General features: G+C 42.9%; 1 protein-coding gene across 3 annotated transcripts in view; it reads left to right on the top strand.

Moving 5' to 3' along the window:
- The first annotated feature begins 10,122 nt into the window (after window positions 1–10,122).
- GSAP (gamma-secretase activating protein) overlaps window positions 10,123–12,975 on the top strand; it is a 49,914-nt gene continuing 47,061 nt past the window's right edge. For 2 of the 3 annotated variants that reach the window (XM_080391916.1, XM_080391917.1), the window contains exon 1: window positions 10,123–10,340. In XM_080391916.1, the coding sequence (XP_080248042.1) occupies window positions 10,256–10,340 (85 nt within the window). In that variant the 5' untranslated portion in view covers window positions 10,123–10,255. The remainder of the gene's footprint in view (window positions 10,341–12,975) is intronic. The other variant, XM_080391918.1, reaches the window with a different exon arrangement.

The following is a 12,975-nucleotide window of genomic DNA, read 5'->3' on the forward strand; positions in this document are numbered from 1 at the left end:
TAGAAGACCTAGGTGAAAATTTGACAAGCAAATAGGCACTGACGTAAGAGAAATTACAGGGAACTTTATTACAATATTAAAGATACAGATTATAGATCAATGAGACTCCCAGGAAAATAAAAACAATTACAAAGAATAAAGGCTGTGTATCCTATTTCAAATATAATATGCAGTCACAGATAACCCCAAAGAAGTGTAATAAGGATGATAAGAGGTATAGATTTTACATGAAGTGACATTAAATAGACTCCTCACCTTGGAATGAAGATGATAGGGAAGGAAAATGTGTTAAATGTATATAAAATCCTGATTAGAGAATGATTATGCACTATTTTTCTCAATATAAAAACTGGAGTACCTTGCACAGAATTATCAGTCAGGAGAACTAAGCAGACAGGTGTAATTTCTCACATTTATTAAATCATTAAACTAATTGTCACAGGAATTTTTTGGGTGCCAAAAGAATTAATAGGTTCCAGATTGTCTTGATTCCTGATTTTTATAATCTGGAAGAGGTACAACACAAGGAAGTACAAAACCTTTTATGTTTTATATATGCTTTCTTTTAACATCCATTACTGGCCACTGTCAGAGGCAAGATGCTAGTTAGATGGACCTTTGATGTGACTGGCATAGTTAGGCTGAAGTGCTATGGAAAGCAAATAATCACCCTTATTTAGCTTTTTTTTTCCCAGTAGAGAACATGGGTTACAATAATATTTTACTTGTAATAAAAATACAACAGAGGAACGATTACTGAGTAAATAACATGTTAATATAAACTGATAAATTTATGATAAAAATGGGGCAGGATACATCTAACCACACTTTTAGAATGAGAAAGCTCTTGAGCTAACATACAAACTTTCTCATGTAAATCATCTAATTATCTAACAGTATTATAAATCTGTAGCATGTGTATATATCCAGAAAATCAAGACTAAAAAAGATTTCTAGGAATTATGAGGTCTTCATCACAGGTCAAGTGATTGACAGAGTCTCTAACAACAGACATAAAAGGCCTAACCATGAGCCTGACAAACAGCTCTGCCCATGTAAAGGAAAACCATCCCAGAATCACAGAATGGTCGAGTTGGAAGGGACCTCTGGAGATCATCTAGTCCAATGCCCTGCTAAAGCAGGGTCTCCCAGAGCAGGTTGCACAGTGTCTCATCCAGGTGGGTTTTGAATGTCTCCAGAGAAGAAGACCCACAGCCTCTCTGAGCGGCCTGTGCCAGTGCTCTGTCACCCTCACAGTAAAGAAGTTCTCCCTCATATTCAGGTGGAACTCCCTGTGCTGCAGTTTGTGCCCGTTGCCCCTTGTCCTGTCGCTGGACATCACCGAAAAGAGCCTGGCCCCGTCCTCTTGGCACTCGCCATTAAGGCATTTGTATGCATGGATAGGATCCCCTCTTGGTCTGCTCTTCTCCAGGCTGAACAGGTCCAGCTCCCTCAGCCTTTCCTCATCAGGGAGGTGCTCCAGTCCCTTTGTCCTCTTCACAGCCCTGTGCTGGCCCCTCCCCAGTAGCTCCCTTCTCTCTGTAACTGGGGAGCCCAGCACTGGACACAGCACTCCAGGTGCAGCCTCACCAGGGCAGAGTAGAGGGTGCTACTATGGAGCTACTAAGGAGCTAACCATGCTCCTTATCAATACAAAGTCAAATGCTGATAAATGCACGACAGTGCTGACTGGAAGGCATTCCTTTAGTTACTCATAAGCATAATGGATTCCACCTTTACAGTAACTACTCAAGAGAAAGGCCTAGGCATTGTAGTAGACAGCTAACTGAAGACACTTGCTCATTGCATGCTTATCTTCAAAAGAACAAATAAAATACAGAAGCTACAAAAGACCACCATATAATATACTGATGATTCAAGTATATAATAAAGACATTTTCAACACGTGCAATAAAATGGAGGGAAATAAAAAGCAGTGGTTCAAATGTGAATGAAAAAAGCACTGAGGACTTACAAAAGCACCTAAAAAATTGGACTCTTCAACTTTAAAGCGAGAAAATAAAAAAGGAAATGAAAGAGATATGTAACACAATATAAGTTGGAAAGAAGACACATCAAGTATATTACATTCTTTATAAATGAAGAGTCATTAAAAAAAATTGAAAGATAGTAGACTGCTGAGAGTATTTTTTTGTTAAAGACAACACACTGGTTACCCAGCTCCACTAACAACAAGCTTCTAAAAAGGTACCATCCTGCATCACAATGAAGAACAGAAAATTACTAGGGGCAGTTAGTTATAGATGAAGAGGTTTTTTAGATGTTACAGAAGAAGACGCAAAAAATACAGAAAAAAGTTGCCATTGTCATACTGTGCTAGTGTAATCACCTAACACTGCAATAATATTCTACTTAAAAACAATTATATCTTGTTGCGAAAAAACAGCTACTTTATTTAGTAATAATTGTTACGATTCAGAAACTTAGTGACTGCTTTCTTCTAAAAATATGCGCACTCTCTTCCAAAATAAGGAGTATTCAATACTTTTATTTCTACTGGTAAACACCTGATGGAATTACACTCAGTTTATTGTTGTGGTGTTGGAAGCAGATCTTAGCTGCTCATTTTCCCCCTGGTTTTTATTTATAACATTGTAAAAATAATATGTGTATCTCAGGACTCAATTCTGTGACATTTACCAAGTCCCACTGAGCTGGGAACCAAGCCTGCAAAATCATACTCATGAGAATACACTCCCTAAATCAGGTCAGCGAATAAAAGCTCCTCACATGAGTAAGACTATAAGAATAGACTATAGGAGGTCAAGGTCAGTGGTGAGTTTTGGCTGAGTCAGGGTTGGAGGATAAGGCCCTTATGAATCCTATAAATAGTTCATTGTTAGAAGAGGTCAGATTGAATTCTGGAAGTATTTTGGAAAAAGAAACCACTGCCTGCATGACTAATGACGTACACCTACCCAAGCCTCTCTGCTTATTAATGTGACATTTGTTTGGAACCAACACATATAATAAATAAAAGATATTTTTAGGATGTGCCAAGGAAATGTATTCAGATTTTGAGAGAATAATTTGAATGTATTTAAAGTGTTGCACTGCATCAAAGGAATGGTTGTTACAGCATTCAAATAAGCTATCAAAACCTAGTCGTTTCTATTGATCCTGATGGAAACAGGAAATCAGGCCAAGGATGCTAAGAATGGGATTTAGTTGTCTGACATATCAGGTAAGAGCTGATACCTAGACTTCTTTTGCTGTAAGTCAAGAGAAGCAAGTTTCTGTGCTGTCCACAGACAACTAACCCCATCCTAAGGCTGTAGTTTGGCATACATTTAAACTGGCCTAAGTGAGCACTAACATAAGGAAAGGCAGTTTCCCAAAGCCCTTTGCCCAGCATGAGTAGTTTGTTCCCAGTTCTGTAGAGTATCTTCATTCTTGGTGACATAAGGGTTTGGTAAACTTGAACAGGTAGCTGGTATGACTGAAACTAACATCTCCCACCTTCTCCTTTCTCCCCTCAGGGTTATTTTTCAGTTGGATCAGTTCTGTGGTCTGGAAACTATTCTAGCAGTAGCTGGGCAATGGACCAGAGCAATGCCGGGCAAAAATGACTGCTTCTTTCAACCTGAAAGTCAGAAGAAAGCATTTGGCAAAGGCTCTGAATTAGCCATGTAGGCCTAACATTTCACTGCTACCCATACAGGGAGGTCCTCTATTCTTCTGTTCCCCCACCCCCCGCCCTGCTGCCAGCTGCACACTATCACCACTTCCCTTTACAATGGCTGTAGGCTTCTGTGACTAGAGGCACCTTCATAACCTGGCAAAAAATTAAACTATTAGATAAAAAGTAAACAGATTTTAGTGGGTTAGCAAGTCGAGTTGGATAACAGAGGCACCAGAGGTGCAGCAAAGTTGGCAAAGGGGCTGGATGACCTGGAGATGAGAGTAGGGAGAAAAAAAATGAAAAGGGATGGAAGGCTGGGATCATCCTTTCAACAGTCATGAGTTGTTAGATCAGCTGCTTGTCAAACCACACCCTCAGGGCCCCCTTCCATATCACATTGTACATGATCTAATTGGAGGCAGACGCAGAAAGGGACAGTCCCACTTCCTTCTAGGCCTCCAGCTGCACATTCCTGGTAGACCTGACAGCAGATGGGAGGGTACAGGAGACCCAGCACCCAGACTCAAGCAAAATTCATCATAAGGTAAGTGCCAAAACCCATGTTGTATCAATTGCCCTCTGGAGCTCTTATCTTTCTTCATTAACTAGAAGGAGCCTAGACAAAGAACTCATAGTAGAACCCTGGTTTCAAAACAGCTGAAGCTCAATGAGATGAAACTCAGCTGATACATTCATCCTGCACTGTCCCTGTCTGTAGTCTTCACTGTACCATGCTGTAGCCTTACATTTTGAAGGAATGCATTTGTACAAAATATTTATTTTATAATAAAAATGACAATGAAAATGTAAAGGCACCTAAAAAGTGAAAGAAATTGGAACTGGTCTGTTGATAAAGGCATTATTATATCTGTTCCCAAAAAAGTTGCAAGTCTGTTGCACAGTATCAACACTGTCCTCTCGCAATGCAAAATTACGTCAAAACCAAAAGATCACAAGGAAAAAAGGGCAATTTTTCTAGATACTACTGGTGAGTCCTAATGAGGCTGTAGCTGGAAGAATAAACACAGAGCAAAGAGCTCCTTCAACAGCTGTTGAGGCAGTGTGCACTCACAGAGCTTTCACCAGCGCTAGCAGGGGTTAGTCTGTGGAAAGAACAAAGGAGCCTCAGAGGGAGCAACAGAGGGGAGAACCGGCGGAAACAAAAAGGCCACTTGGACAACAGTCAGAGACTTCGATAGGTCCCATTCTCTTCCCCTCTCTTGCTTTGAGGAATACCTTAATTGTTTCAGATGCCTTGTTGACTTGAAATATGTTACCGGCTTGAGCATGTTGACTTCAGTAAAGCTATTTAAAAGAAGAAGGTGCTGTTCAGTATGAGCATGAATAGCAAAACGGAATTTTCTTCCTTAGTAGTTAAGAGACTATTTCCTATGATTAATTATTAAACAAAGCATAGAAGAGCACATCCATGAAGCACTGGCATCTGTAACGGATGCTGACTGACTTCAGTGAAACTACTTCAATTTATGTTGATATTCTGTGATTGAAGATACTGAAAAAAATGCTGTTCTCACACACTGAAATAAAGGTATTTTATTCCACCAACCCTGAATCACAGCCTTTATTTTCACTACCAAAATACCAATTCCTAATCACATCTTATTTGTGTTTCAGAGAGGGTTTAATAAATATTGACCACCTCCTTAAGAAAAACAATTTATTTAAATATTTTGTGTTTGACTGGCTGAAAACATCCTTCAAGGAAACAACTGTCTAGACACATTGACAATAAACCCTCTGTTGCTGGAATAGCAGGAAAAGAGGTTGCCCTCAGTAAGCAGGACTTCCCAAAGAAGTCATGAGCTATTTGCCAAGCTGTCATGCGTTTAAATAATTGTTTCAGATATTCATTCTTCATAAGCAGTCTTAAGTATAATTTCCTAATGCAGAACACATCAATGATTTATGGCTCTGTATGTTGGGTTTTGTCATGAATAAAACTTTATTTTGTTGAAAGAGCTCAAGAGTATGTTACACCTGTCAATGCCAGGATGGGCGACAACACCTCATCAGCCGCACACTTGTTTCATGGCATGATTTTGTAATTCCTGCCACACAAACTGTTTGAAAAGGGATGATGATAGGCACATGGGCAATTAGCACAAAAATTGTCGTTAGTAGTAACAAATTGCTGATGCTGCTTACGATGTGACTGCTTTCTGATAATTTGCCTGACTACACTGTAGACCAAATCCAGTTCGAGGATTCGAGGGAGATCCTGCCATTAGTAAAGTAGAAACAGACTCCTGATTTTTTTTTTTTAAAAAAGGGAAAAAAAAGTAAAATGTAATCTGCCATTTTTTTCTAAGAGCTTTAATTTCACATCCCTATCCCAGAGGTTGCTCCATTGGGAACAGCTTCTATACCTGCACACAGGTTCAGCTTGGGTCTAAAAACCCAAACTAACTGAGTGTGAAAATTAGAAAATGCAACTAAGTATAAATAGTGAAATTCATTATTTGGTTTCATGGTGCAAGCAAAAAAGAAGCAAAAGTCAGAAATGGGTTATAACATTAATTTCATTTAGCAGAGATAAGAAGTTGGGTTGTCTTTTTTTAAACCAAGAGCTTCATTCTCCATCTAGCAAAGTTGGCAGATGTTATCAAGAATACATCAGGCCCTCTGTCTTAATTCAAAGTCTGCTGAAGAAAGAATAAGGGTTTTTTTAGATGCTTACAGCTTTTGCAGCAAGCTTTTAATTTTATTTATCAAGTTGAGGTGGCACGATAGACTGTACTGAGTTATTACTTGAAGTACTCTGAATGAGTCAGCTTTGTGGTTTCTGAAGAATGTGTTGTGCTTCTAGGAATTCAACCTGGATCTCTGGGCCTCTAGATATGGCCTCTAATGTGCATAGCCAGACTGACAGCTCAGGGAATAATGAGTTTTACATAACGAGCTCTAAATCTTGTTAATTTTTTTTACAGTTGTCAATGGAAAAATATATGAAAGGTAGAAGTTAAAAAATAAAAACAGCAGATAACTATGGGAACACAGGAAGAGAAAGAAGAAACCCCATCCCACTTCAAAGTATTAGGCGCTCTTCAAGTGACAGCAGCTGTGGCAAACACTTAAGATAGTGGTATCTTGAGGAGAAGAAACAGCAGCAAATTAAGTTTTCTTCATGGCATTGCAAATTCTTATGCAAGACTGTTTGCTTGTTCCTTAAATGTAGGACTGTACAGCCCCAAATCTGCAATTACCTGTTGTTTCTTGAAAGATGGGGTATCTTGTACATTTCAGTAAGTAGGCACTCTGAGTTTCACTCCAAGGTTAATGCTGACACCAGTTGTCAGCATTTTATGTTTCCTGTGATAATTTAAAAAGTCTGACTGCTAAAGCTAATCAATTCAGAAACTGCATCACTTTCTCCATTTACTATGAACCTCATTTATTTGATTCTAAGTATTTTCTCTGTACTACACAAACACACAAACAGGCAGGCAAACCATCTGCTTTTTCTTAAATATGTATTTGGGAACTGAATGCAGATATATGTAGTCCTAACATATGTCACAGCTGTAAATTAAGCTGTCAAAAATAAGAAATTGCCCCAAAAGCATTATCCAAGCTTAATTAGTTCTCCTGGAAATATCATTCATCTTGTAGTATACAGTCAGTTTTCCTTAGGGTACCCCTTTTATTTTGTTCATAGCATGGGTTACATTTTACAAATGAAAGAAGATAGGACAAACGAGACTGTTATCTAAACCAGAAGTGGTTTGTCATTTTCATATATAATTGTGTGTGATTTTTTGAGAAAGCACAGATAATTACACCATGGAATCATAATGACATTGCCAAAGGGCCATCATCAGAGCTAGACCTTTCAGAGTCACAAGTAAACCTCTACCACTTGAACCAAAGAAACGGGCAGAAATAATATCTTGGTTTTATATGGATAAACCACTGGAAAATAATGGATTTCAAGTCATTTGCTGGACAACAGAGAAACTTAGGAATCCTGATTTCAATTCTGGGAAGGCTGACTTCAGTTCTACACAGGTTATAAACCTTTGTCTTGTCTTTCCAGATTCACTCTGCCTCATTCCCTTCTGTTCTGGCTTCTTGCTCCTATCAATTCCTCTTGCTGGTACTGTCTTCCCTAGCTCTACGTGGCTACTCTTCACATGTCTCTGTACCTCTAAACCCTGATAGTCATCATGAATCACCTCATCCCTTCCTGTTCCTCAGATCTCTTCATCTGCCACGCTACCACCTTCTCCTCACTGAGAAGATAGGGAAACTCCCGAGAATTTCTCTTGCCTCAGTTTCAGGGACTAACATCAGAGAAGCTTCCAAGTTCCTAGGATGGTGCACTGGAGGTGAGGTCCCACTTTATGCCAGGAGTCTTTAGAAAGCATATTTATAAACTTTAGTGAGATAATGCAAACATATTGGACATACAAAAATAACAGAGAGTCCTTTGCAGTCTGAAAGGAAGTTTTGTTAACTATTTCCTCAACAAGAAAGGTTTTCCTACTGCAAACCTGGCTGTGAAGTCTTTACCTGTACAAACGCCTCCAGCAACTTGTACAAACTCTTCCAGTCCTTTCCTGAATAAGGACTACAGAATGGAACAGGTCACAAGTGAATAGAGCTCCTCCACACCCACTTGTTTGCATAGGTACTCACCAGCCCACATCACCTAAGAACATTTCCTACTTCCCTTAATCATGTTCACCAGCTTAAGTTCTATGGCAGACTCAGCAGTTACTCTGGTTAACTACATGCAGTTCCTACTGTCCAAAGGGCCTTTCACATGCTGTGTAAGAGACGCTAGAAGAACAGATATGTCATATGATTCTCGGTCTGTAAATATTAGAGAATAATTCATCCATCAGTTATGTGGGCTCTCTTTCAAGAACTATAATAAGTGACATGATTGATTTTGAAACAAAAGAACAGTGACAGTTGGGTTTTGCTTGTTTGTTTTAAAATGCAGGACCATCAAACTAGGCAACTATATTTAATTTTCTTTCTTTTCCTTCTGCATTTGGAGTGTCTGCCGTTACAGGCAGACTCTTTGCTACCCATCTCCATATCTCTTTTTGTTTTGCTTTACAGCTGAAATAACAATTCTGCCACTTGGCCTCATCCTGGCCTTAAATGCACTCTATAGCTCTGGGCACAGGAGATTTTCTCCATGTGAAAATTTCCCTTTTTGCACATACTTACAGAATCAGTCATTTCATTGGCTTTGTTCCCCTCCCTTGGTTGCCTCTCTGGTTGTGTCATTCCCAAAGACTCATAATCATGAATTAGCCCGACCTCATCTCTTAAAAAATGCATCCATTTGGGACTTTTTGTCTGTTTTCTACTTTTGCCTCTGAAATAAATATTCCAGTCCCTTTTTCAAGCTTTATTTCACAACAGTGAAAATATAAGCTGAAATTCTTGCACAACCCCTTGATACAAGGAGCTTTAAGAATGTCAGTTATGAAACTTGTGATAAAATTGTCAAAGTTAGAAATAAAGACTTTGAGAGAAAGCATATGTCTGCTTTGCATTTCGCTTACCAACTTGCAGATGTACCTGATTCTCATGTGGTCTTTATATAGCTCCAAAGCTTAGCAATGGGGGGGGGGGGGGGGGGGGAGAAGTGGTAGTGGATTACCTCTTAGAACAGGCTCAAGCTGTTCTGTACTTGGTGTACATCTAGCTTGGTGTGTGCCCTTGCAGCCTATCCATTTTTACACCACTTTTAGCCCCTGACATCAGCCAGTGCACGTCAGAAGTGAAATGGTCATTACAGGCAGGCTATAGATAGCTGTGGAGTAGCATCTTATCAGCACTGCAGGTATTTTCAAAAGCTAAAAAACCCCAAAGCAAACAAACCACAAAATCCCCTAAGATTACACTAAGCTTTACCTCCTTTGCTAGTAGACAGATGAAAAGCAGGATCGGGTCAGGCCTAGTCTGAGAGGAGGGCATCCTGAGCCCTGCCAAAGCAGTTTGCAGAGACTTAATCTATTCAGCAAGCCACTTCGGAGTGCATAATCTCGGAAAAACAGGGATGCCGCTTGAAATTCTGGAAAACACCTAACTGTTCTAGGGGGAAGGCGAGGCGGGGAACAGAGGGCTGGGGCCATCTGCTCAGCAAACCCCTGATGACTGACGCTTGACGGCCGGCCCCATCCTCAGGCAACTGCCCAAGGCACTCTGGGTCACTCCGCCAGTAAAGTGCCAGGGAGGCTCACCCCGTCCTCCGCCGCGCCACGGGAGGAGCCTGGCCGCCCGCTCCAACGGGCAAAAGAAGCCCTTCGAGGCCGCATTCAGGAGCGGCCCGCAGGCGCTGCCCCGCTGCTCCCACGCCCCCGAAGGAAGCGGAACCCCTGCGCGCCGCGCCCGCCCCGCCGCCGGCTGCGGGGAGCAGAGGGAGGCGGGAGCGCAACCAGCCACTCCGCGCCGCCGCCATCTGAGTGAGCCGGCCGCGCCCAATAGGCGCCGAGGCAGCGCGAAGGGGAGGGCCGGTGGCGGCGGCCGCCCCGCTGGAGCCGGTGCGGGGTGCTCCGGCGGGCGGAGCAGGGTAGCGCTGGGCTGGCGGGCGCCCCGCGTCCCCCCTGCGGGCCGGGGTGAGAGGAGGCCGCTATGCTGCTTCACCTGGTGGCCGAGTTTGACCTGCAGAGGGATGTGGTCCCCTGGCTGGCGGCGCGGGGTTGGGCCGCCGCTCTAGGTAACGGTCGCGGCGGGTGGCGCTGCGCCGGCGGGCTCTGCTGCTGCGGCGGGGCCGGGGAGGGCCGGGCAGAGCCCCCTCCCTCCCTCCCTCCCTCCGGCCGCTCGCTCCCGGCCGCTCGCTCCCAGCCGCCCCCCTGCGCTGTCCTCTCCCGCGGGCGGAGGGGTCAGGCCTGAAGCGAGTGTCCCGGGTGCGGCTCATCGGGGGGCTGCGCCGTCTCCGGCGGGCGAGGGTAATGGCGGCGGCGGGGGCCCCCGTGCGGAGCAGGGCCGGGGGGAGCAGCCGCCGGCCCCTTCGGCCGCACTGCAGAGGAGGGGGCAGCGCCCGGGCCGGGGCCGCCTGGCCGTGAGGGGGCTCGTCCTTCAGGTGCCTGCGGCTGGGCTGCTGCAGGCGGGGTGGTTTGACGGCTTCAAGGTGCTTCGCACATGCCGCAAGCGCTTCTGCCGCGCTCCGCGGCTTGTTCTTTTTTTCTGCTACTTCACACGTCTGTGGTTTGGGTTTTGTGTCGTCCCGCCCTCCCCCCCCCCCCAAAAAAAAAAACCAAAACAAAAACCAAAACAAAAAAAACCAACAGCTTTTAGCAGGACTCCGTCTCCCACGGTACTGTCCTTTCTGTGGGGAAAAAGAAAACCCAACTACCAATGTCTGCGCGGTAGATGAGATAAAATTAGACGAAGTGTTAGCTGTCACAGCAGTGTGCTGTAGCTCGTGCAGCAAAGGCAGATGTGGCTGGAAAAAGAATGACCCTCCTGTATTCTTGGCCCTGTGGTTTTTCACTTCTTGTTCATCTGTAGGGCAGCTGCTCAGCTCTGCTTTTCACAAACTGCAACCTCAGTCTAAAAAAAAAAAAAAGAAAGTACTGTAATAAGTAATTGATGCAATTTATGTTGACAAGTATCTTAAGGGCAGGTGTTAAGAGGCTCGTTTCACTGGTGCCCAGTGACAGGACAAGGGACAACAACTGCAAGACAGGGATATGAATATGAGGAGAAACTTCTTTACCCTGAGGGTGACAGAGCACTGGCACAGGCTGCCCAGAGGGGCTGTGGGGTCTCCTTTGCTGGAGACATTCAAAACCCACCTGGACGTGACTCTGTGCAACCTGCTCTGGGAGGAGCTGCTTTAGCAGGGGTTGGACTAGATGATCTCCAGAGGCCCCTTCCAACCCTGATCACTCTGTGTTTATTACTTCAGTAGAAGTAGATGGTCATTTAGTCTCCGGGTGATAAACTTGAAACCTCACCTCCTTTGGTTGCTTTTAACTCAAAAATATTTAACTTGCTTCCCATGTTGAGGAGCTGTTACCAGGTGGTTTCGTAAGAACTCTTTTTGGAGGTAAACCAGTATTAACTTCTTTTGGGTTTGTGAAAGAAAATTATTTACCCAGCCATCAGTTACAAAATCTGTTAAAAAATATTTCACATGTACTAGATAGTGTTCTGAACAATTATTGAATGGTGTACTGAAGGAGTTTGAGGTAAAATTCTGAAATTCTCCATGCCTAGTCAATTCAGGTATTAATTTTTTATTTCATCTGTGATGAATTCAAGGAGTCAATTAACCTATGCATTTATCTCATAATGATCTTAAAATGGTGCTGACTTGTTTTTGGGAAAGGGACAGCTATATTCAGCTTTTTAAAATGTCATACAGACTCTTTGTTCAGTAAATGTCCCTAGTAATACAGAATCAGAGGACTCTAGGTTGGAAGGTGCCTATGATCACATACCAGCATTGCTGTGTTGAAATGTAACTTTTGTCTGTGTACTTTTTTCCCTGGTGTAGTGCTTTTGTATTAGGAATGTGAAGGCGGGAGGCAGGAATTTGAAAAGGTTCACTTAAACATCAAAGAAAGACCTATTCACAGAAAACGAGATTTTTAGGAGTCATGGTACTTTTGTGTCAGTGGTTTCAGATGTTACAGTTACTAATATTTTCTTTCCTCAGGACTTGAAAGCCCTTGATAGCATGTGAGAATTTAATCCCAGCATGAGAGCTGGGAGTAGCTGTGATGATGGGAGAGGAGTGGCAAGTGAGGAGAACCAGCCTTGTTCTCCTTAATTCTACATATTTTTGTATGAGCTGCATGTAACAGCTTTCAGGAAATCAATCTCCACATTTTCCTGAGTATGTTGTTAAGAGTTGTTCACTGGGCAGGCAGGTTGTGTTTGTTCTTTTGCAGCCCTTCATCTGCTGGTCTCAGCTGTGGGGACCAGGAAGAAGTAATTATACATGCAGTTTTACTGCAGGACTTTCCAAGCGCAGAGATGATTGCCACTACTTCTTTAGCTCTATATTCCCACCAACAGTGTTCAGTGATGTGAAACTCCCTTCTGACATGGAACTTTTCTAGCACCTTTGAGATCTCTGTGTCGGGTGATAAGAGAAATTCATTGACATGGAGATTTCTTGTGGACCTTCTCTACCTAAATTCTGTTCTGAAGAAGTATTGAATGTGAGAGAAGTGTGGAGACTGTAGTACTCATCTTGAAAGTTTGAAGTGGTGGTTAAATTCTGAGAAGTTTCCACTAAGAGAAGAGCAGAGTATATGGTTATTTGAGGCTTTCTCAGTCACCCGCCAGCCCTAGTGTAGTGGTATTGTACTGTACTTTTGAGTGATCTGAAACCAGTAGAA

The sequence above is a fragment of the Falco punctatus genome (genome assembly GCF_963210335.1).
Source record: "Falco punctatus genome assembly, chromosome: 6".
NCBI lineage: Eukaryota > Metazoa > Chordata > Aves > Falconiformes > Falconidae > Falco > Falco punctatus.